Source organism: Lactuca virosa, chromosome 9 (assembly GCF_052849685.1).
Source record: "Lactuca virosa cultivar CGN04683 chromosome 9, Lactuca_virosa_CGN04683_v6, whole genome shotgun sequence".
Taxonomy (NCBI): Eukaryota; Viridiplantae; Streptophyta; class Magnoliopsida; order Asterales; family Asteraceae; genus Lactuca; species Lactuca virosa.
This window is the reverse complement of record NC_136434.1, coordinates 227,373,736-227,399,030: the sequence shown is the minus strand read 5'-3', so window position 1 is coordinate 227,399,030 and position 25,295 is coordinate 227,373,736. Positions and strand designations below refer to the sequence as shown.

The window sequence follows — 25,295 nt, the reverse complement described above, 5'->3', positions numbered from 1 at the left end:
GAATTCTTCATTTAGTTGCTTTATCACCGGGGGTGGCTTCTTCGTGAGTGGTCCTTGTGAGTCAAGGAGCTGCCTTGTTGTCACGTTTATGCTATCATAGAAAATGGAGACTTCTTCTTGACTATTTAGATCATGACGTGGGCAGTTCCTTAGTAAGCCTTTGTATCTCTCCTACGCCTCATAAAGTGATTCGCCAACTTGTTTCTCAAAGTTTGCTATGGCTTTCTTCAACTTTGCTATCTTTGATGGAGGGAAAAATTGATCAATAAATTCCTCACGCATCTTGGCCCAAGTAGTGATGGATCCTGGGGGAAGTGATTTCAGCCAATCTTTCGTAGCTCCTTTGAATGTGACTGGTAGCATACGAAGCAATACGGTGTCGCTGTTTACATTAGGAACATTGAAGTAGTCGGCTATGTCATTGACCTCGTCAAGATGCTTGTATGTGTCTTCATGATCCTTCCCGAAGAATGGGATTTCCTTAAGTTGAGCAAGTATGTGGCCCTTAAGTTCAAAGGTGGCAGTTGCGGGAATAACGGGTTGCACGAGTCCTGGGCCGATGTCGTCACGCATCCTTTTCTTCTATTCACCCATGGGAACTTCATCGATGTTAGACATGGTGTTAGCTAGTTCACCTTCTATGTCGCTTCCTTCTTCAAATTCGCTTTCTTCCTTTTCGGTTTCGTACTCGGTATCTTCCTTCGTGTTGCTTGATTCTCCTACTTTCTTGCCCTTTTTCTTGATAAAAACAGATTTGAGATTCGTCAACGGTGAATTCTTCGATGTTGCGGATTCTCCAAAGGTTTTGCTTTTGTTTTTCCTTAGAGTAGCTTCCGGGTCTTCAAGTGGGGGAATCAAAGGTGTGCCTCCTCCTCTAGTCATAAACGTACTGCAATAAAAATAGAAAACACGTGTAAAAAGAACAAAAATTAACTAAAAACGAAACTATGCGTTCAGCGATGGACTCGTCGAGTCTATTCATAGGGACTCGGCGAGTTCACTGCCAAAATAGAAAAAAAGTTAAACAAATCTACTAAAGGCTAAAAACTAAAAATCAATCCTAATATTAAATTTACTAAAAGCAGTAACTTTGTGTAAGAAAAATCTCACACAAAGGATCGATAACACCAGTAATCAAATTAAATTTTAGAACCGTTCCCCGGAAACGGCGCCAAAAACTTGATGTGTGTAAAACTAACTAGTTTTATTCCTACTTTTTATAATGTAAATTAGACACACAAAAGGCAATGTACCTGTCTATTGGTGGTAAAGTTAAGCAAGCAGGGTATCGATCTCAGGGAACGGTAATTAATCTAACTACTAGAATTATCTAAGGAAAACAATAATAAAATAGAAGGATTTTCTCTAGTTTTACAAGACTAGAAACTTAACTAACACTTAAACTAAGAAACTAACAACTAAGCAAGCAAAAATTAACCAAATTCAATAGTAAGAGAGACTTCTGTTTAGGTTCGAATCATTTGATCCTATGGTTGATTTTATGGTAAATGCAATGGATTAATTTTTCTTTGACTACCGATTAAGGTGATTATGTTCACATTCGCTATTACTAGTCCTTAGAAAACAGATTAATTCAAGCAGTGGCCAGTTGTCTAAATTAGTGAATTTCCTAGTTTATTAATTCGGGTTAAGTAAGACTTGTAGTGGGTTAATTAAATTGGTCGTTCAATTAACCTCTTGTTGATGGTTCGTCACACAAGCTCACACATTAGTTTATCTATTTTCTAGTTAACCCTAGTTTCACATTCGCTATTCCTCGGCATATAACAATGTTCTCACATAAATCATACGAAATTAGCAATTAAGAGATGTTCATGCAACTTAATATGCTGGTTAATTAACTGAAAATAGTTGTTGTTAACGTATAAGGTTCTTTAACAAGCTTAACAAAACAATATCACCAAATTAAATTAATCCTAACCATAAAATCAATCCATATTCACAAAATCATCTACCTTAAACAGAAGACAAGGATTTTAGTTCATAATTACAGCAAAAACAAACTCAAGAACGAAATCCATTGGTTTAAACTTGATTCAATCAAAAGTTTAAATAAAAGTAACTAGAATTTGCCTTAATCCTCCTCAAAATCGAATGTAGGGTCGATTATTCACTTTCCAGAGCTTCCACCGTGTTCTTAATCGCAGCTTGGCCTCCAAGGGTTCCAGAGAAGTCCTTTGTTTCGGGCAGGAATGTCATATGTATAGACTTCTGGAAACAGGGTTAACTCGCCGAGTCTATGGCCTGAATGTGATATGCTTGATTATGTGTAGTCGATGCTCGAATGCTACTTGCTTTGTGCTTTTAGGAGTTCTAGTTATCTCTTACTAACTAGTAAATGAATATGTTAAGTTAAATATTGCGAGGATTAAATAAGTTCAGAAGGTTAGGTCTAGCTCTATTGCGCAGCTCTTGTTTGAGTCCAACCGTTGTAGGGTAGGATCTCTCATTCGAAGAATTATCTAGTCTTAGTGATATGTAATAGTATTCACGAGCTAGTTCGGGGGAGGTAGCAGGGACTTCTTATGCAGCTGATAGCGGAGAGTGGGTTGGTGATTACCCTTGGACAAGCCTAGGATGAGATTAGCATGAGATCAGCAGTGGTAGTAGAAGGTACTTTGTGGAGTCGAGACAGTTCTTGAGGAAAGTACGGATAGATGTGGAAGGTAGTATGTGTCACAACTGGCAAAATTAGGTTAAGATGTGAATTCCTAAACAATATAATCTCCTTGTGTAGCCCAAAAACTCGATCCAATAAGCCAACTCCAATCATCTTTGGGCTTTAGCCCAAAAATCCTCAACCCAAAACCTTTATTGGACCAAGATTTCTTTATTGGGCCCTAATGGGCCGATAACTTCTTCACTTAGTCTCTATGGGCCAAAAACTTTTACTAAGTATTATTTTGGGCCGAAAATTTATATTTTTTTTGGGCCTTCGAACCAAAAACTGTTTATTAAGCCCTAATGGGCCGAAAGTCCCTATTGGGCCAACCAAAAATCGGGTTTGATCTTTTGGGCCAACCTTGGGCCAAATGCCTCTCCAAACTAGGTTATCCCATTATAAAAAAAAAGGAAAGAAAATGGTGTTTTATGCATGTGACACCTCACCATTACACTTCATGCATCTAAGCTTATTGCCCAACAAATAAACATGGCATTCACATCACTTTTAGAAGTCCTCTCCTACACTCTCCCCTCTCCTTCTCCTCTCTCGGCCTATACATACACACACACACTTCACAAATCTCACTTTCCTCACTAAACTCTCAAGAAAACATCCTCTTTATCCTCTCAAGCATTTTCCTCTTTATCCTCTCAAGCAACTTCGAGTTCTTCATCATCAAAGGTTGATTTTTAAGCTTCTTGGTAAGTCCATATTCATCCCTAGATGTTCTATTTCAAGTCTATGCAAAGATCTTTCTTCTTACAACTCCATTTTAGTGAAAATGGAGCTTAGATCCACCACCATTTCGAGATCTCTCAAAGAACTCAAGCTAGGATTCAAAACTACTTCATCTTCTTCATCTACATCTAGAAAACCCCAAGGTTAGTTCATACCCCCTTGTTTTCGGTTTTATAATGTTTTTGGGGGAGGATACAAGTGCTTTTGTGTTAGATCTATGTATATGTGCATGTTTATGTGTTTAACTTTTAGATCTTTACTTGAAAATGAAGTTTATCACTTAGATCTTCATAAATACCATGAGAAAAGTATATTTTGTCTCATATATTATATGTAAACTTGTAGATCTGGGATTTGTACACTTAAAATAGCAAAAACAAGTGTTGTGAACAAACTTGGATAACTTAAACTCAAAAATCAGCCCTTGACAGAAAAGTTTTGGTCCAATATCGGACTGTTTTGACCAACTTAATGAGAATATTTTTCAAAACTGTTTTACATTCAAAACGTTCAGGGTATTACCTTTAAAATTACTACTCACACGTTTTCATACGATTTTTCTACAATTTTTGGCGAATTTTACAAAACTGCCTATCAGATTTGAAATAATTTCGGACCAACCTGTGAAGGTGATGAATTTCACACTTATTAGAGGCCAATAAAAATTATGAGAAAAATTGTGAAGAAAGTAGACAAAATTTCCAAACTTCCAGAATTTACGGATCCAAATTTCGACTTACGATGATTTTTCTACAAATTTTCCAACAACTAGGTCCGAAAAGCCAAAAACCAGAAAAATGTGTATTTCACAAAAATCAAGCCAAAAATGATATTTTTGACAAAAATGGGTTTAAAATGTTATTTTTACCACAAACTAGTCATAAACACAAGCTTTGAACAAAATGGGGACTAAAGTGTTATTTTTACTATAATTGGGCCTTAATTGAAAATTTGTGGCTTATTGGGCCAAGAACGTCATTTTTACAAAAAGTGGGCTTTTTATATCAAGTTTGTAAATAATCGAGCTAAAATAAACAAAACAATAACAAACGGGTTAAAAACGATATTCATATCCTTATTGGGCCTGGAAATAATATACATGTTTAGTGGGCCTTAGTGTCCTTTTACATGTTTAGTGGGCTTTAGTGTCTTTTTACATGTTTAGTGGGCCTTAGTGTCCTTTTACATGTTTAGTGGGCTTTAGTGTCTTTTTACATGTTTAGTGGGCCTTGGTTGTCTTTTTACATGTATATTGGGCTCAGGATATACATTCATATTCCTTTTGAGCCTGGAAATAATAGACACGTATAGTGGGCCCTAGTGGTCCACTTACATGTTTATTGGGCCTGAGAATGAGTTTTATATGTTTTTCTTCTTTTTTTTGCGTAAACTTTGATTAAGGATCTAGGGAGACTTTTCGTTTGCCACCATATGAGTGTACAAACGTAGCCTGTAGTTATAACCAGAGTCTCCCGGTGAGAGAGCGTGAGCTTGTGTATAGATCTATACGGGGGTGACACTCCACACCTGAGTTGTTCGCTACAGTTAGACTAGGCCAGTCTAGGGTGACAAACCGTACCTTGTTCCGTCGGCGTCCCAAAGACGCAAAGACAGGCGAAATTGTCATTATTTAGTATGGTTATAACGGCTCACTTAGAGGAATTAACGTTATAAGATTTACGGGAAACCATTCTATTTTCTTTTTGGGATAAAACAGGAAACTTTCTTTTTGATAAAACGACAATCTATACGTACCGGTACTCAACCACGGGGGTTGAGATTCAGCATTATCTATCGCAGACAACATCGGGTTGTCTGGAAATCATTCTCTTTCTATTTTCGTAAACATTAACACACATGCATTAATATAAGATCAATCACAAATATTGAGAACCATTTCTTTTTAGAAAATATCGGATTTCTGAAAACGCTATGAAAACTATTCTAAACAAGTACAAAAACCATTTTTATACAAAAATTCTTATGAACTCACCAACTTTTTAGTTGACGCTTTTCAAAACGACTTGTATTCTCAGGAATCCAGTAACAGGTAGTAAGTTCGACTAGGAGATCAAGTGGTGCAACTTCAAGAAATTTACCTTCTTACTTTTGTGTAACTGATGAACAAGTTCAATATGTAAACTATGTAAGTGTGTATTTCTAATGTATGATGTTTGGTTGCTATGATTCATTTATATTCAATTGTTATGATACTGTACACGAAGTCATCCGCCCCCAGACGTTTCCGCCGTCCAGGTTCGGGGGTGTGACAGTATGGGCCCGTACTACTGAAAGCAGAGGATCCATACTCGAATCAAGGAAGGCTGAGATGAATCCAGGAAACTTGTAGTATGTTAGATCCCTCGAGATATGATGAGTATACTGATGTTTGTTATGGTGTATTTTCAGTATGGTGACGCTACGCACTAGGCCGATTGGCACTTCAGGCACTGGTGAGGGATCAGGCTCGGGCTCCGGAACCGAGCAAATGGCTGAGCAGACGAGGGAGTTTATTTCGTCTAAGATAACGCACATCATTTTAGAGCAGACTCCTGTGATCTTTGGTTCGGTCAAGGAGGGTATTTTGGAGCTTCTGGATGAGAAGCTGAGCGCGTTCCGTACTGAGATGGTGGCCATGATGGGGGCGTGTACACTGACATTCCGAGAGTTTAGAGCTTGTGGAGCTCCGGATTATCATGGGGCTAGGGACCCCATTGCTAGTAGCAGATGGTTAGCAGATGTCGCCAACGCTTTTCGCACTAGCCGGTGTCCCGAGGGGGACAAGCTCCGACTCGCCTCCTATCTCCTGAAGGACAGAGCACATGATTGGTGGGAGGAGGTTGGACAAGCTATTGGGGATGATGCTGCGTTGGACACGATGACATGGGGTGACTTCTCGGCCAGGTTCAAGGCCGAGTTTGCACCAGCTATTGAGGTGCATCAATTAGCACGGGATTTCCCGGACCTCCAGCAGACTACTGAGATAGTGTCAGAGATCACCGCCAAGTTCAGAGAGAGAGCCCTTCTTGTTCCGCAGTATGTGGCGGACGAGGAGATAAAGAAGGCTCGGTACCACGAGATGCTGAGGAGCGATATTAGACAGTTCGTGAGTCGGTCCAGCTGCAAGACACTGGAGGATATGATTGAAGGGTTTTGAGCATTCTAACACTCCTATGGTGTACATGCAACCCTAAATACCTTGGATCTATGTTTTCTCTATTATACATGCAAACTTGAATTTTCCAAGGTATTACCCTAACTAGCATACAATCATTGATACTTGGGTAATATAAACAAGTTAGAAGACATACCTTTTCATGTAGCTTGATTCCATGGATCTTAAGAGCCTAGTGCCTCAAGTGTGACACCTCAAATGGTTCACACAACATCACCAACAACTTGGAATAACTTGAGAGAAAAGGTTCATATGCTCAAATCGGCTAGCCCTCATGTGTACACACACTAGTGCCAATTTTGTGAACCAAGGACTCCTTTATATATTATGGAGGATTAGGGTTACATCCATGTAAACCCTAATACCCATGACCTTTCATTTACATAGGATCCATGGGTTAAAAGCTCCATGGACTATCCATGGACTTTCATACACTCTTAGCCCATCTTGAATAAACCTTGGCCCATTCCATATATATATAAGAGTCCATATTTAATTAGCCTCTTTTGATCACTAAATTAATTCAAAATTAATTCTTGATCAATACTAATTAAATAATATGATTTCATATTAATATATTAGAACTTATAATATATCAATATAAATCACAAATAACCTCTTCTCACAAAAAGGCTATCCAAATGTTCGATGCCATGCAACCCAAATGGACCATGCCAATCGGGTCAAGTACATACCAATTATAGTTATGGGCTTAGACACTAATCCAACAGTCTCCCACTTGGATAAGTCTAAAACTATTACTGCGTATGACTTCAAAACCTGACTAGCAATCGTAGCTCTTAAAAACTGCTGTCGAACTCTGAGCACCTTTTATTTATCACCATATTGATTACACATTGTTCATTGTATACTGTTTCAAATTATCAACTTTATACTTGAATTAAAACAATAGTTGTCCCATGCTCCAAGCATGTACACTATGTTTTCTAAACACTAGTCATGCCATATACCAAGTATGCACACCATGTTTATCCAAACATTAGTTATGCATACACCAAGTATGCACACTAAGTTTGTCTATGATCTTTACTTTGTGAAATAGATCGATTGAACATAATTCCAATGATTCTCATTTCACAATCCCAAATCCTTACCGAAAACGCAAGAATTCCAAATTCCTGCCATTTACCGAAATCTTGTTAGATTTTAAACTTATATGCACTGATCCTCTTGTAATGATTATGCACAAAGTCACAAAGACTTGTCAACAGTCATTACAGAGTATTCCAATGGAAATCATTCCATGGAAACGAAGTCTCAAATTCAAAGTACAGTGCTTTGAACATCCTTCTTGCATTAAGTTTTCTAATCTTACACAGATTGAATAACTTCCACCTATGGAGACATCTCCATATTCCCATTTTGACTGTCACCTCTGAACAAGAGTTGCCTCTTTTCAGAATATGTCAATATGGTCCTTCCAAAATTAACAGTATACTTCCAACTGTGCCTGAGCAACCAATCTTTGGTAAACCTTAAATTGTTCTCGACAATTGCTTAATCAAATTAGTCATATCCAGTTCTAGTACTTTTTCCCTCTTAATGCTCTAGGAATTTGGAAAAATTTAGAATAGATGAATATTATAGCACATGCAATCGATCCTATATCCGAAGCATATGGGACACGATTCATGATGTCTCACATAAAGACATGATACTAGACCAATCTTTTGCTATAATATTTCTAGTTCTATTTGCCAAGTTCTCATAATTCAGATTATGAAAAGGGATGCCGTAATCATAATCGAATTTTAGAACGAAAATAATGTTCCCATATATAGAATTTCCTTATGTTGAACCATTCCAACATAACATTCATATATATACTTGACTAAATTTGATTAAAATCTCACGATCTATGCTTTTAGATTTGAAATGAAGTATAATTTCCTCTCCCTTAATTATAGCAAAACAACTTTTCCCAATTGAAACTTTTGTTTTCTATAATTAATATGGTTAACTTGCAACACTTATTATAATTATCATACTCCCACTTGCATGATGATTATTAGCATAACAATTATGCTCCCACTAGCTTTGACATGTACTTAGAAATCAGCTGGACTTCTAGAAATCAATACTTTATTGACTTTCTTACCAAAGTTCAGATTTCTGACACGAGATGCATTGATAAAACTTTATCAAAATCATACACCTTTCCTTAGATAGCACACATGTGTGTCTAAACAATTTCAGAACTATGAAAAGGGATGCCGTAATCATAGTCTCAATTGTTTAGACCTTTTCCATTCCTCACAAGTCCATGTTAGTGTGCCGGTTAACCACACACGCTCCACTAACGACTTTGAGAATGCAAATATCACAATTGCTATCTACTTAAAACCACTTAGTGAAAGCGTTTCCTTACCATCATTTTCATGAATCGGAGAGAAACCTTATGACACTTAGATTTTATGGTGTATGTGTTCCTATCCATGTGAATGTGTCAAAAACCATAATCATAAGACAAGGTTAGTGACAAATCCAAACTCATATGGATTGAACTTGTGAAATCTTAACTTCTTGCCACCTGGCAGCACAAGGGCCTGCCATTGCTTCCAAGTTGTTATGAAACCAATTGAGTACTCTCAGAACTCATATGCAAAGCCAACTTTAACTAGAATGGGCACAAAAATAGGAATATGTCAACACGATAGGTTATAGACCTCAAGTCGTGTGCTAGTGATAAACTACAGGTTTTATTCTTGATTAGACTCTTTGAAGATCTTTTATACTCCCACTGTCCTCTTGACATATAAGACTCTCTTGCCAAGACCCATTCCTTGACAAACAAATATTCAAGAGATAGTGCAGATTCTTATCAAGACATACACTTCACTCAATTGGCCTTAGTTGGTCTTTGTTTTATCCAAAACATCACAACTTACCCAATTTCAAATGTACAAGAGTAGAACACATTTTACTCTTACATTTGACAAGTGTTATAAAACTTCTTTAAGATATGTCACTCAAATTACAATCTTGGAGTATGACTCTAAGAATTGTTTTGGAACTAAGTATGACTCATCTTCTTGATTTAACCATTCCAACAATTCATGACTCCTCTTCTTAGCCATAAGAATGCACTAAGATGTCCCTAGAGGATGAATTGTGATATGGTCTCACAATCATTAAGATGATCATAAAACATGATACTAAAGTACTCTCCCATCTTTTCAGATTTGAGAAACTTTTATCTTTCTGCCAAATTTGATTCTTCTCATTCGTTCTGCCATACATCGAAACTTTTCCAATGCTTCAGAATTATACTTAAACTTGTAAGTATAACCATTTTTACTAAACTTTAGTAAATCATGACGAATAGTCTTGTCGATCTTTTGTGGTGGACTTGACCAGTGCACAAGAATGTGTACTCGATCCCTTAGTCCTTCACTTGACTCGCATATACATGTAAACAAGGAATTAGTATTAATTTTCCAAAGATGAACATTCTCATTCATCATACAATACAAGTTGCATGATTCCAAGTTTCTATCCAACTGAAACTTGGTTGATGAGAATCTTTCCTTATTTGGTAAATTATGACACTACCACAAACGACATAATCAAATCCATTTACTAATGTTGCTATCAATGGAATCATATAAACAACAATTTTCCACAAATGCTATTGTAAGGATACTTAAAATAAATAAAATCAAAATTTTCTTTTATTTTAAAACTTGCGGAAAAACTTATGCTTACAATGCAAATGCATATCAAAACTATGTTGTTATCTATTCCTAAGCAATCTATAACAACTCTTAAGCAACAGCTCAAAAATTTTGTTCATCGAACCATGCGATCGAAATCCATCTTCGCGATCAGAATCAACTTACTCTTCTTTAAGCTTCCTCTCTTTTCTTTGATTCTTAAAACTTCAACATGTGACCCAGTCACATCATGTAATAAGAATCTCAAACTAGGAACTTAATAGAGTTAGATAGTGTAGTTACCTGAAGTAGAGTCAAACTTTTTGACTTGACCTTCTCTCAGATCTTTCAGGTAGTTAGGGCAGCTTCGCAACCAATGCCCCTTCCTTTGGCAATAGGAACATATGGACCCTTTGGTAATGGGACTATCTCAGACTTAGCCTTTCTCTTTACCATTTGGTCAACCGAGATGACTATGGCCGATTCCTTTCCATTGGGAAGAGAAAGTTTTTCTGGATTTTCAATGTTACCATTGTCAATGTCCATGGAAGTTTGGGAAGTTGATCTTCTAATCAAATTTGCTTTACCAGAGCTCCAAATCATTGCTGATTCAGCAACACCTAGCAAATAGATAAGATCATTAAGGGTCATGTCATAGTCTGTTTCATAGTAGTCCCAAAGGAAACTCACTATGTGACTTAGAAAGTGATTGAACAACCAACTTTCTCAAGACTTTGACACCCAAATCTCCTGGCTTGTCAATATGTGACTTTATCTCCAAGATGTGAGCACACATAGACTTTGCTTGCCAATGGAGCTTGAGTGACCTTGAACTATTCAAGAACTTGTGGGTTAGGGAGAATAATTGAAGGAGGTGGAGGGAGTGAAGAATGATTTCCGGTACATCATCTTCATTAGGAAAGCTTATTCCAAGAGTTTTGGGAAAATCATAAATGTTTGAACCAGACATCTAAAATGGGAGATATTCAAGTTAGTTGATTTAAGTCCTTAATATAACACCCAATATGAAATATTAAGGCTAGGACCCAACACAATATTTTATAACTTGGAAGAGGGATGCCGTAATCCAAGCTATAAAATATTTGAAGGTATGCGAATGATGATTCACCAATTTCCACCATGAAAAAACGAAATAATTTATTAGGTTTTAATTGGATTTGAAACTCCTAGATCTTTTGAGATTCATTGAACTTTTCAATGGCATGTTTCAATCTCGATTGTGCCCTCTCAAATTTTGTGACTGGGATGCCGAGGATCACAACACAAGGTGTAATAACCATGCAAATATACTTGGTACCCTTAATGTTTACCACTCAATCGATGTGTCGGTTAACCAAACGCGCTCCACCGATACTATGATAAACATTAAGTTACCCTTTGCCTACCTTGTTAAATCCAGGTTAGTGTGCTGGTTAACCACACACGCTCCACTAACGACTTAAGCAAAGTGCAAAGTGTAATTTCATGGGTTAGCACCAAATTCACATTTTCCTAAGTAACTAAGATTGGGAATTAATAAAAGGTTTAGTTACTTAGTATTTATCATTAATACTTTTAATGAAGGGAGAATTATAGTCCTTGTCCTACCCGTTCGGCTAACGACCCTCCACCAGTCAAGGAAGCGGTGGGTGAGAGTGGACACCCATTAAGCTGCCATTTTATAGGCAGTAACCTTATACCCCCCTTATAGACCGGCTTTGTGAATGACGCCTACTAACGGTAACACTGGTTTTGTTCTTATACATATATATATTATTAACTTATAATATTATAAAGTATAAGGGTTGAATTTTAACTTTTAAAATTCTAAGGGCTTAACTTGGATTTACAGTATTCATGAGGGGAAACTTTACAAATTCCAAAACTTGAGGGCAAGTTTTGAACGATTCAAAAAAATTTCAATTCGATAACTTATGTGTTTAAAGTAGTTTTAATGAAAAACTCTTCAAGTTCCATAACTTGAGGACAAGTTATGGAAGACTTTAAAACATTTAAAAATAAGACTCTCCATTTTTCATAACTTATGGAAATCTTATGAGTTTTAATAATCATAAATGTGACTTTTCATATAACTTGAGGACAAGTTACAAAAACACATATTATGAACATCTTTTAGATTAATTTGGATTGAAAACATATTATCACATAACTTTTCTATTAATCTAAATCAACTCTTAAGAACAAGATAATTCAAATCAAACACTTTTCATGTAATTAGCCTAACCATTAAACTAATACAAAACATGAATCTATTGACAATTATCTATGAAATTGGATTAGCATGAACATTACCACATCTAAAAATAGGTTTACAAGTTCAAAAACAGCTTAGGGTAATGTTTCTAGTCCAATTCCAGCCAAAAACTCGAAAATATGCCAACTGGAAGCCAAACTCGTCGAGTTCCTTACAAGAACTCGTCGAGTTCATGCCATAACACATGAACTCGTCGAGTTTATAGCAAGAACTCATCGAGTTTTTAGTCTGGGCAGATTCTCAGCTTTGAAAAACAAGTTTGCATAAAGTATAAATGAAAACAAGCCTAGGCTCTGATACCACTGAAGGGTTTTGATCATTCTAACACTCCTATGGTGTACATGCAACCCTAAATACCTTGGATCTATGTTTTCTCTATTATACATGCAAACTTGAATTTTCCAAGGTATTACCCTAACTAGCATACAATCATTGATACTTGGGTAATATAAACAAGTTAGAAGACATACATTTTCATGTAGCTTGATTCCATGGAGCTTAAGAGCCTAGTGCCTCAAGTGTGACACCTCAAATGGTTCACACAACATCACCAACAACTTGGAATAACTTGAGAGAAAAGGTTCATATGTTCAAATCGGCTAGCCCTCATGTGTACATACATTAGTGCCAATTTTGTGAACCAAGGACTCCTTTATATATTATGGAGGATTAGGGTTACATCCATATAAACCCTAATACCCATGACCTTTCATTTACATAGGATCCATGGGTTAAAAGCTCCATGGACTATCCATGGACTTCCGTACACTCTTAGCCCATTCTAAATAAACCTTGGCCCATTCCATATATATATATATATATATATATATATATATATATATATATATATATATATATATATATATATATATATATATATATATATATATATATATATAAGACTCCATATTTAATTAGCCTCTTTTGATCACTAAATTAATTCAAAATTAATTCTTGATCAATACTAATTAAATAATATGATTTCATATTAATATATTAGAACTTATAATATATCAATATAAATCACAAATAACCTCTTCTCATAAAAAGTCTATCCAAATGTTCCCATGCCATGCAACCCAAATGGACCATGCCAATCGGGTCAAGTACATACCAATTATAGTTATGGGCTTAGACACTAATCGAACAATGATCGGTCGAGCCAGGGAGAGGGAGATTGACTTAGAGGTAGATAGGAAGAGGAAACCAGTCGAGGTACAGACATCCGCGGGATCAGGCAAGAGGCCCAAGACATCAGATTCTAGATCGAGAGGTCATCAGGACCGTAGCTGTTGTGGGAAGTGCGGCAGGACACACAAGGGTGCATGTAGGAGTGGCAGTGGTGGCGATTCTGGCTGTTTCAGGTGCGTTCAGATTGGTCATTATAGCAGGGATTGTATTGCTACCACCACCCAGGGATCAGACCTAATCTGTTTCCATTGCAGTCAGAGGGGCCACAAGAAGGCCCAATGTCCGAGTTTGGCGGCAGCGGGTCTGGTGATAGCAACTGCCCCTGCGACATTGAGGATCACCGACGGCCGTCAGGGTCGGGCAGAGGCGCCTGCGGCTAGGAGTAGGGCATTCCAGTTGGTTACAAAGGAGACACGATCAACTTCCGATGTTGCAGGTGTGTATCTTTGCTTTCCTATCAGTTTTCATTTATGATTTATTACTATTTTCTCGCATCCATATGAGTACTTATATCTTGAGATTATGCTTCTTACTTATGACCGGATTATATGCAATCTGCATACCATGGGTCTTAGGGTAGTAGTGTGGGGACGTCTCCGTATAAAGTGGATTCTCAGGATACGGTAGCTGTAGCAAGTGTGATTGGAACCCGGGAAGTGTCCCAACAGTCTTCAAGGGTCTTACTGCTTTAGTGTCGGTTAGTTTTGGAAACACTAACAATGGTAAGTGTTGGTTTCTAGCAAGATTGATCACTAGATGATACGAAGGATTTGGAAATCTTTCCAGTCGGGTGTGTTGTAAGATGTTAGTGGACCCAAAGTGGGGGAGAGTTCTCCAAAGGTTCAGGAACAGAAGGAAGTGTGGATTTAGGATGGGTTCGCATTCTCGTCAGGAAGGAAGGCAGCCCAAGTGGCTGATTGGATTGAGGGGTATGAGAGTAGGGAGTTTGGGGAAACTTCTTAACGCAGGATATCGCGTCTTTGTTCGATAGCTAGCTTAGGAATCAGGATGGGGATTCCAGTCAAGATGTGATTTCTGCCAGGAAGTTAGGTTGTATGTATGATTGAAGTCGGAAGTGTTGTAAGACTACGGGATAGCCGTAACATTCACTAGTATCCAGATAACGGGGGAAATGTTGTAAAACTCTGGGTTAGCCGCAACATTCAGTAGCAGCCATATAGCAGAGTGAGGGCGAGGTCCGTAACTCCTAGACAACGGATTGTGGGCGAGGCCCGTATCACCTGGTTAGTGTAATCAAAATCAGGAAAGGTTAGATAGATAGAACTCGAGGGAGTTGTACCTGCACAACCCTAGATAGGTAAGACCTGGGGGCAAGGCGACATAGTAGTATGGTTTGGGTGAGACCCGTGGGCGAGGCCCGTGAGTTAGTAGCAAGGCAGGTGGGACCTGGCAGAGACCATGGGGTCGAGATATGGGGTCGGGGATTCTAGGATTTATAGAGCCATGAGTGGCAACGTGGATAGAGCAGTTTCGGTAACTGAAGTTTTATACGGAAGTCGCTGGGAGCGACTGAGAGGGTGATCAGTGGTTAAGTAACGGGGTGGAATCCGGTATTCCGGATAGTGCATAGATAAGTTTGGACCTGAGAGAGCCTGTTTCCTTTGGAAGGTAGATAAGAGACAACATGATGTTCAGGTAGAAGTAGTGATGGGAGGGTTCCTGTGAGAGGAGTAACTTGCGGATCAAAAGAGCGAAGACATTTACAGTTGGGTTGGATAATCTCAGAGTAATTAATTTGACCCTATTGCGCAGCTCTCATCTGAGTCTAACCGTTTCAGGGATGAATATTTTACTCGAAGGATTATCTAAGCCTCCTGGCAAGCATAAGTATTCTACATCTAGTTATAGACATAGATTATGTTGTTGATGGTAGCATCGATTTGATCAGGGTGAGAAATTTTGCGGTTGAGCAGTTATTTGTTGCGTTTTTGGCATGGTGACATAGGCGGTCCGTCAGGGAGACAGACCATTATAGATCTCAGATCGTGGAAAGACGGAAGTGGTTCCCCTTAGAGCGGTAAGGATGACTTTTCATCAGGTTTGGAAGGTTCCGATGGTTGGGTCTGATTGCCTTGGGAAGGCCATTGAGTACGCATGAGGATAGTGATACTGCTAGGGTGACGAGTGCTGGTGGCGGTGGAAAACACCAGTTGGTCCAGAGCAGATATGAGAATAGCTGAGGGTGTGACACATGAGATGTTCGCGGGGTAGGTGACGGTAGCGGAATTCGACAACGAAGTCCAGTTTAAGTGGGGGAGAATTGTAACACCCGGAATCCAGAAGGCCAAAGAAAGGAAAGGAATACCCTAAGTCAAGAAGGCAACTCGTCGAGTCTGGGGGATGACTCGACGAGTAGGAGCAAGTTTTGGTACGCGGGTAGAAGGACCTATTCGACGAGTTGGTGGACCAACTCGACGAGTTGGTCTGGGTTTGGAAAACCCTAAATCCGGGTCTTTGTACCTTATTTAAGCATCATATTCTCCTTCCATCAGCCCCATTTACAGTCTCCAAGTCCTAAACCCTAATCCACGAAACCCCAGAGCATCTTGTGAGTGTGTGAGCCATCCTTGAGTGATTTGTGTGTTCTTGAAGACTAGAAGAAGATGAAGGAGCTTGAAGGTTCAAGGAGAAGGTTGTAGATCCAGGGATTTCGTTCCATTCTCATCACTTTTTGGTAATCAAGCTTCTAACTTGCCTTATAGTTTCTTAGATCTTCTTGTGGTCACTTTTATGAGATTTTTTACCAAGGAGCTTGATTTATGGGTCATGGATGTCCCAAGTTGAATATACTTTCAGATCTGAAGTCTTTGAGGGTTATGAAGGCATAAATGTGCAAACTTTATGCCATTGGAGTCCCATGCAAACCCTAAGGATGTTTTATGACCTTTTAAGCCCTAAAGGGCCATGCATGTAAGTAAAATTTGAGATTTTACGTGTTTATTGGGTGACTAGGACCTAGATCTTGGTTCTCCTATTTTGGATTGGAGTAATAAGGATTTTGGACAAAGATTTATGTCTTAAGGAGCTAGGGTTTGAGCTAAACCCATTAAGAAGGATTAGGAGTGGGTAAAGTTGGAAACTTTACCCTTAAGAGGTCATATCCTGTTGTCAAGATACATCATCATATAGAGATACTTTATTCAAACTCACCGCAAGTTTTTTCACTAGTTATAATCAAACAACTTATACATGTCCATACTATAATCTCAAACCAAACCGAAAAAAATGAACGATGTTTGTTTGAAATAGAATAAACAATTAAACAAAATTCATTTGTTACGAGCTTAAAATAAACTTTTCTATCAAAAAGATTTTATTGTGGATGTTTTAAAAATAGAAGATAATAAAGTGGAGTTGTTAAAAAACATATATAATTCGGGATAGAGGATAATTAAGTAAAATAACAATAATTTAAATGTATAATGGAAAGGAACATATTGAAAAGCTTGTGAAAAATATGTCATTAACTTGGTGAAAACACAACCCAAATCAATCTTATCATTTAGATGGATGGTGTCACTTATAGCACAATGATACATTTGCGATCAATAATTTCTTTTATTCAATTTTTTATTATTATTATGTAGAAAACAATCCTTATAACTATATTAATAAATTTAAAAGAAAGACAAGAGACGAGGAATCAATCCACAAAAACCAACACCCAACGACCTACTCTAAATTTACGTTCCAAATTTTCCTTGAGGTCATATTCAACTAATTTTGCTACAAGGTCTAAATTGCATTATAATTTACTAAGAAAAAATATGAAAACACATATACCAAATTAAACAACACGTTCTATTTTCTATTTCTGAAAGGGGAGAATTCGTTTTTGGAACGGAACCATTATTAAAGCAAATGCAGCAACATTTGTGTTGACGAATATAAAATATTTATTTTGAAAATGACTGAAACAGAAAAAGGAAAAACAAAAGACAAAAAAAGCTGAAAAGTGACAGGTGTCATTACAATGACAGGAAGCAATAAGAACCGGCCATGTAAGCTAGTGCTTGTCCAGTCACCATAACTCTCCTACGGGCCCCCACTAAAGTTTTTTCACTACTTTTCCTTTTCCTTATTAAATGCTTTGCATCATCATTCCTCTCACTTTCTTCCTCAAAGAGAATCTCTCTCTCCTTCTCTCCCTCTTTCTCTCTCTCTCCCACAAACAAAAATGGCTTCTACTGAAGCAGAAGAACCATCACAATCCTTCAAAACCAAGGTAGCATATCGTCGTCGTCGTCATCATCATCATCATCATCATACGCCTGTTATGATCAGTTCATGTTTACTAACTTTCATTTTTGTATCTTTCTTTGTCTGTAGACATCGGTTTTAAGAGTCTCCATACACTGTCAAGGCTGCAAACGCAAAGTCCAGAAACTCCTTCAATCTGTTCCAGGTATCTTTCTCTTTTTTGTTTTTTTCTCTTTCGATCTCCTGATTGTATGAATTAGAAGCTGATGTTTTGAGTTTTGTGATTCCAGGAGTTCAGGAAATTCGTATTGAACCCAAACTACAACGGGTTGAGGTAACTGGGGATGTGTCGCCGGAGACTTTACTGAGGAAACTGGTAAAAGCAGGGAAGCATGCGGAGTTATGGCCGGAAAAGCCACCTGAGATTCGTGTGAAGGAAACTGAAAAACCAACCACCACCAGCCAAGGGAGTGTGAGTGAAGAGTCTCCTGTTTCTGTTAAAGAAATCAAGCCACCAACGACTAAAACGGAAAGCACTGTTGAAGATCCAAAGAGAGTTAGTAAAACCGCCGCTCCTGGCGGTGGAGAACCGGCGGTTAGCGGGGGAAAGGGTGATGAAGGTGTAGGTAAAAGTGAAGGTGGGAAAGAGTCAGCTGAGGTAAAAGCTGAAGAGAAGAAACCAGAGACCGGAGCAGCGAGTAACCAAGCTTCTCAACCGGTGAGTGAGAAGAAGGAAGAGCAAAACGAGAAAGACGGCGGAGGTGGTGGTGGTGGTGGTGAAGGGAAGAAGAAAAAGAAAAAGAAAGCGCAAAATAGTGATAAAAATGGATCATCAAGTGGCCAACCGCCATCAACTGGGAGATCAGTTAATGGTGGTGGTGGCGGTGGTAGCCCACCGCCAACTAGACCTCCAACCAATCCAAGTCCTCCACGACATAGTGGGTATCAATATCCGCCACCTCATTACTACACGCCGCCACCAGCTCCGGTGTACACTGTCAGCTACAACACGGCTCAACCTCCGGTGAATAGCTATACGGCGTCGTATTACACACCCCCACCACCGCAATCGTATGCCTACTCGCATTTCAGTTCACAGATGGATCCACCGCCATATGTACCACCGGATTATGATTCGTATAGGCAGCAGCCATCGGATTCATTTGAGATGTTTAGTGATGAAAATCCAAACGGGTGTTTGGTTATGTAATTATCTTATACTGCTTGTATGAGGGATTAAAATTTTCCAATTACATACCCTTTTCTTAGACATTAAAGCTAAATTATAGATGCTTTTTAGTTTTTATAACATTTCTACATATAATGTTTCTTTTAACGATTTCACTTTTATGCACGATATAAGATAACTTATTATATTAGAACATGACTAAATTACAGAAATGGTCCCTTTGGTTGGCACGCTATTAGGGATGTCAACGGGGCAAACGGGACCGGGATTGCATCCCCGCCCCCAAAATTCTCTCATTCCCCCGCCCCCGAAATCTCCATCCTTTCCACCCCACCCGCCCCCAAATTCACCTTCTTACCTCCGCCCCCGATTGATTTTGGGCTACCTTATTTGGGTTAAAAGAAGTTCTTGTTTAGGCTAAAAGAAACTATTTTTTAGGTAACAAATAGTTATTTATAGCATAATTTTACATATTACAAACATCTTAAAACATGTTTTGGTTGAATTTTAATATGTAAAAATCATTCTATTTTTTATTATATTTATATAATTAATATATGTGAATATATATAATTAATTAACGTGGCCCCCATGGGGGTTTCGGGACGGGACTGCCAAACCCCGCCCCCGCCCCCGAAATTAAAACGGGGGTTAACCATGCCCCCGCCTCTGCTCCCGTCCCTGATTTTTTTTTCAAAAAATACCCCCCAAACGGGACGGGGACCCCACGGGATCGGGGTCCCACGAGACTTTTTGACATCCCTACACGCTATGCAAGATATAAGATAACTTACTATATGACATAAATTACTCTATTAGAACATGACTAAATTACAGAAATGGTCCCTTTGGTTGGCACGCTTTAGAGTTTTAATCATAGTTTTCGATTTTAATAAATTAGTCCCTGTTATTGTGGTTCGATTACAATTTTGTCCTAATCTCTTAACACCGTCAATGTTTTTTTTAAGTACTTATAAAATAATTAAAATATGGGAAAATTCTACTCTAGCAGAACGAAGTTTGGTCAATTTATCCATTTAGTCACTCAAGTTTTTTTTGTGTAATTAGTCTTTAAAGTTAGAAATTACTTTCTAGTCAAGGGAATGAGAGAAAATGTCTCCTGTTTATGGGTTACATGCTAACTTGTCTTGACCTACGTGGACTTGAATGGACCACATCACGGTACATGATGCCTTACTTGCCTTCGGTGGAACCCTCAAGCGAACCAAGTGCAATATGTTCTTACCCCAATTAATCCACTGCCCTCCTGAAACCCTCTTCATGATTGCTAGAACCCAAGTGATGTGTTCTTCATCTGCTCGAACCATCAACATCCTTCGTTTTGGACACCATGGAGATGATGAACAATGCCCCCCATGTAAGTGTAAAAATGGTATCAGCTTCAAAAGAACCGCCTGGACTAACGATAACCCAGTTCGTAGGTTTTGGGACTACAAAAATTTGATGGTAAGTATTCATTCTTTGTAACCCCATCCAATTTCGTATCTTTAACTGAAAATTTCACATATTTATTTAAGTCGTAACCCTAATTATATACTATATATTTTTTATCAGTCAAGTGAAAGACCAAGATGTGAAATTTTCAAGTGGAAAGACAAGGATATAGAAGAGGGGTATTACAAAGACCAGATTCGTAAGATGAGGTATGAGCTATGAAAAAAGGAAGACTATAGTGAGATTGTGAAGGCTCAGAAAAAAGTGGTTCAACTGGAGCAAGCTAGGGGTGAACTGCAAGAGTTGAGGGAAGTTGAGAAGGAAGCTTTCGAGAAAGATGTGATGGAACTGAATAAGAAGAATGCAATCATGAAGACTTACATGGGATATGCTAACTGTTTGATCCTTATGTTGTTTATTACAATCATCGGGATGTGGTTGAATTTTAACTGACTTTGGTGGTAGATATTGTATTTTTGATGGTTGAAGATATATAATTCCAACCACTCTTTTGGATAGTGTATAGTTGTCAGGGTAGGTATATGTATGCTTATGTGGATGTTGACATGATCACATTAGAAAATATTTTGGTTGATGGATGTTTACATGATCAGGGTAGGTTTATGAATGGTTGTTTGGATAGATGAATCAGGGTACATGAATGCTTTGATAGATATAATTGTTCATAACTACTTTTGTATCTAACTTATATGCATGAATGAATGGTAGTATTGATTCTATTTTGTAATGGTTGATAGCCTTGATTCCTTTCTTTTGCATTATTAATCACATTGTGTGAACCGCATGTTGCACTTTCATCTAGTTCATAATGTGCATGTGGTAAAAGTATTATACACCGTTGAGCATATGGACCACATTGTGTCCTTTTTATGAAATTAAATTGTGTGTAGGGGTACTTTGTTTGCAAACTGTCATAAGGACATAATCTGGGATAATATTAAATTGGCATTATATGGTTCCCCGTGTTGGTCAAGATGCTTGCATTTTATAACTTCAAAATACCAATTTATGCATGGCACCATAATAGTACTTAGCATGCATGCAACACAACAACTTACTAAAAATAACAACCAATCTAATAACAATAACAACCAAGTTCACATTAATAATAGATTAACATCTAATAACAACCAACTTAAATAGTATCATACAAGGGAAAGTACATAGTTTTATACAAATGATAGTACACACTAACATAGAAAGTGCATGTTCCCTTAATCTAAAACAAGAGCTTTAGATGTTGAATTTTTAGGTGAATCTTCATCACCAACTCTCTTGGCTAGCTTAATCTTCACAATCCTTTTAGATTTCTTCCTTCTAATGTTCTTCAAAATGGTTGAAATTCGTCTTAGTCTAACCTTATGTTGCACCCACACCTTACCAACATTGACATTGTCATTTACTTTCCCAACCTTTACACCACCTCCTTCTAGACCAACAACTCTATTTCTGGATACCTCAACCTCCATAGGAGTGAGTTCTACCTTATCATGTTCTTGTCTATCATCTTTACCTCCTTCATCATCATCCTCATTCACTTCATCACTACCCATATTCTCTTCATCACCACGCACATGCTTTTGTTCTTCCTATCCACCATCTTGACATTATTCTCCCCCATCAACATAATCTTGATGAACTTCATTGATATTGACCTATATGACACAATATTAGCAAAGGAAAAGAAAATGTAAATCAACAACCTTATTAATTATTAACCTGTCTTTTTTTCTTTTGACATTAATTTTAGGGGTCCTTCCAACAATACAAGCTCTTTTGTTGTGTCCTTCCACCTTACAAATGCTACATTTTTGCTTCTTTCCAGCCTTGGATGCTCTATGGTTGTCATTATTTTGTGTTTGGTTACTCTTCTTTTATTTGTCCACTGAATAGTTTTTTGTTGCATCCTTTTTCTTTTAGTTGTAGGTCTCCCAGACATAATTCTATGAACAGGAGGTAAAGGTTGTTTGTACAAAGTTGTTGGCCACAAGTTACTTCCATTCATAGGTTCAAACCTAAAATTTTATGACTTCATGTACATAATGCTACTAAACATTTTGTCCACATATGACTCTACATCCCTATTAATAAAACTAATGCATACAACGGAATGGACACAACCGATTCCATTAAGTTTCCATAACCTGCTTGAGCAAGTTTTCCTTTCAAGATCTACCTCATAAGCATCTTTAGTTCTTCTTACTTGAAACTGATTTAACCTACTAGGTAATACCTGGTAATTCCTCTCGTGTTTCTTAACCTCATTCAATAACTCTCTAATTGTTCAACAAATTTGATTACCCCGTCCTTTCCCCTGAACTTTCAAGTTGAACACCCTCTCCGCCCTATACAACCTCAACTCCTCCAAGATAGTGATAATTGGCTTCTTCTGAGCATCAACTATTGCAACATTGAAGCTTTATGACATTCCATTATCTACAACATCACAACATCTTCATAGTTGGAAAAAGGCTTGTGCCCATGTCTTAGGGTCTTTGTCCATCAGATACTTGTGAACACTTGGGTTTATAACTTCAAGCTCTTTCATTACAAATTTAAATTTTTCCTCATTTAATGTTTTAGAATCTTTTCAGAATATGGTTTCATAGTGGGCACTAATAAACCTCTTTTTTCAAGTTTTCGCTAATATTCTTAGCATAGTGTCTGTGCTCTGCATATGGTAGGAGCTATTTGACAGCCTCAATTAGACCCTGTAAAAATGGACATTATATTAAATGAGTATGCAACTGTAATGGGAAATGGAGTACAATTAAGTAAATTACTTTGTGTTGATTGGATATTAGAATGTATCCATATCTTACATTATGTCCCAAGTCATAAATGAGTAGATCCAAAAACCACTTCCAATTTTCTTTATTCTCCACACAAACTATTGTCCATGTAATGGGATAAATCCCATTGTTTGCGTTTGTAACACCCATTTTTCTGGATTTGATCAGCTGAAGACATAAGGATTTCGAGGATAAGATTTTGAGGAAAAACCTTTATCCACGGTGTGGCCACGTCATTTAAAAGAAGAGTGTGTTTGGATGTTGATGCAGTGCGGTCAGGTAATCGCCACGACCCGGTGGGGGCTGATTCCTAAACCCTATAGTTCGGGCCTTGGGCCCTATTTAAGCAAAATGATGGTTAGGATTTCGACTCAGTTTAGCCCCCCTCTCTCCAGAAGAAAAACTTAGCCCCCGCTTAAGTTTTCTTGGTGTTTGTGTGGTATTCTTGATGTTTTGAGCCTTGGAGTGCAACTTGGGAGAAGAAAGTGGTGAGCTTGTTGATTGAATGGTTGTTTCTACTTCAGATCTTGCATCTCTTGCATCTTGTAGAGCTTTGGAAGGTATAAAGCTTCCACCTTTATCATTCGTGTTTCTCATTGCATGCTTTGAGGTCCTTTGGAATCCTTTATAGGAATGTTCTTGGAGTTTTTAGCAACTCCAAACCTTAGAATTGCTTGGTGACCATTTTTGGACTTGATCTGATGGAAAAGGTGTTGGTTCTTGGTTTCCTTTGAACCATGCAGAAGTTTTGGTCATTCTGAGAGCTTAATGGGCTTAGGGTTTAAGATCTTGCATTGTGGTGATGTCTAATTGGATAAAGTTGGAAAATTTATCCATTAAGTCATTGAGAAGAACCAAATCTAAAGTTATGAGCCTTGATCTGTAAGGATTAAGCTCTTAATGAAGAAAAATCTTTCTGACTGAAACCATAGTATGGCCACGGAAAGCCTGCTGTGTGGTGGCGCACTGCATGGTGTCTGTATAGTCTGGACTTAGCCACGACGCTGCTAAGGACTTGCCACGATGCGGTGGTCGTTGACGTGGTTGAGCATTGACTTTTGTTGACTATTGATAGTTGATTTTTGACTAGTTTGACCTTGGTTCAAACATGAAGGATTTAGGTTTTGATTGAGGTTTGATCTTTATTCGGTGATAGTCAATTCATGGGGCCGATCAGTGCGAGGAGTTGTGAGTGTAGCAGTGCTTCACTGATTTTGTGATTTAGGTGAGTCTTCTAACTATACCACGTATGACATTGTATACGGGCCCGTCCCAGATAGTGGGCAACACAAGCGGTCGCCCAGGGCCCATGTCTCTAAGGGGCCCAAAATTCCTAGAGTAATGGTATATATAGAAAGAGAAAAATAATTAACTTATCTAAAAATACTATGAGATTTTAAATTAGTTGTTTTTGTAATTTTTTTCCATATTTGTGTTTTTTAATATTAATTGTGAACTTTGTGGATTTTGTAACGGTGTGTCTATTTTCGATTTAATTTTTATTATATTTATGACTTTGGGGGCCCATTTTTTCTTTTAGCCCTGGGTCCACTATATCTTTGGACCGAACCTGATTGTATATCCTTTTATAGGATGTAGGTACAATTAGATTATGATGCGACTTTGCTCCTGCTCTAAGTAGACTTTGGCAACGGTCTCTGAGTTGCTCCTACAAGATCACAGAGAAAAGGGGGGCCGCCATCTGTTTCCCGAGAGGGAGCTCCCGGAAAGACGCTCCGACGGTCAAGTTACTAGGGTTTAGAGGGTGTGTATGAGTGTAGCTTGGAGAAGGCGTCTTACCTTCTGGGGTCATGAGCTTTCTCTTTTATACTCAGCGGCCCTTCTCGTCCGTACGAGACAGGATCTCCTGAGCCGACA

At 38.1% G+C, this 25,295-nt stretch overlaps 1 protein-coding gene across 1 annotated transcript; it reads left to right on the top strand.

Moving 5' to 3' along the window:
- The first annotated feature begins 17,837 nt into the window (after positions 1 to 17,837).
- Positions 17,838 to 19,269, top strand: LOC145140708 (uncharacterized). The gene is made up of 3 exons (XM_079074110.1): positions 17,838 to 17,985; positions 18,090 to 18,165; positions 18,251 to 19,269. Exons 1-3 carry the CDS (start codon positions 17,938 to 17,940, stop codon positions 19,168 to 19,170), a joined length of 1,044 nt encoding a protein of 347 aa, XP_078930236.1. The 5' UTR covers positions 17,838 to 17,937; the 3' UTR covers positions 19,171 to 19,269.
- Positions 19,270 to 25,295: the final 6,026 nt, after the last annotated feature.

Bases quoted from the DNA above. Each gene is read 5' to 3' on its own strand.
- LOC145140708 (XM_079074110.1), top strand. From the start codon at position 17,938: ATGGCTTCTACTGAAGCAGAAGAACCATCACAATCCTTCAAAACCAAG. The intron at 17,986-18,089 runs GTAGCATATCGT...CTTTGTCTGTAG, and splicing joins CACAATCCTTCAAAACCAAG to ACATCGGTTTTAAGAGTCTC. The intron at 18,166-18,250 runs GTATCTTTCTCT...TTGTGATTCCAG, and splicing joins ACTCCTTCAATCTGTTCCAG to GAGTTCAGGAAATTCGTATT.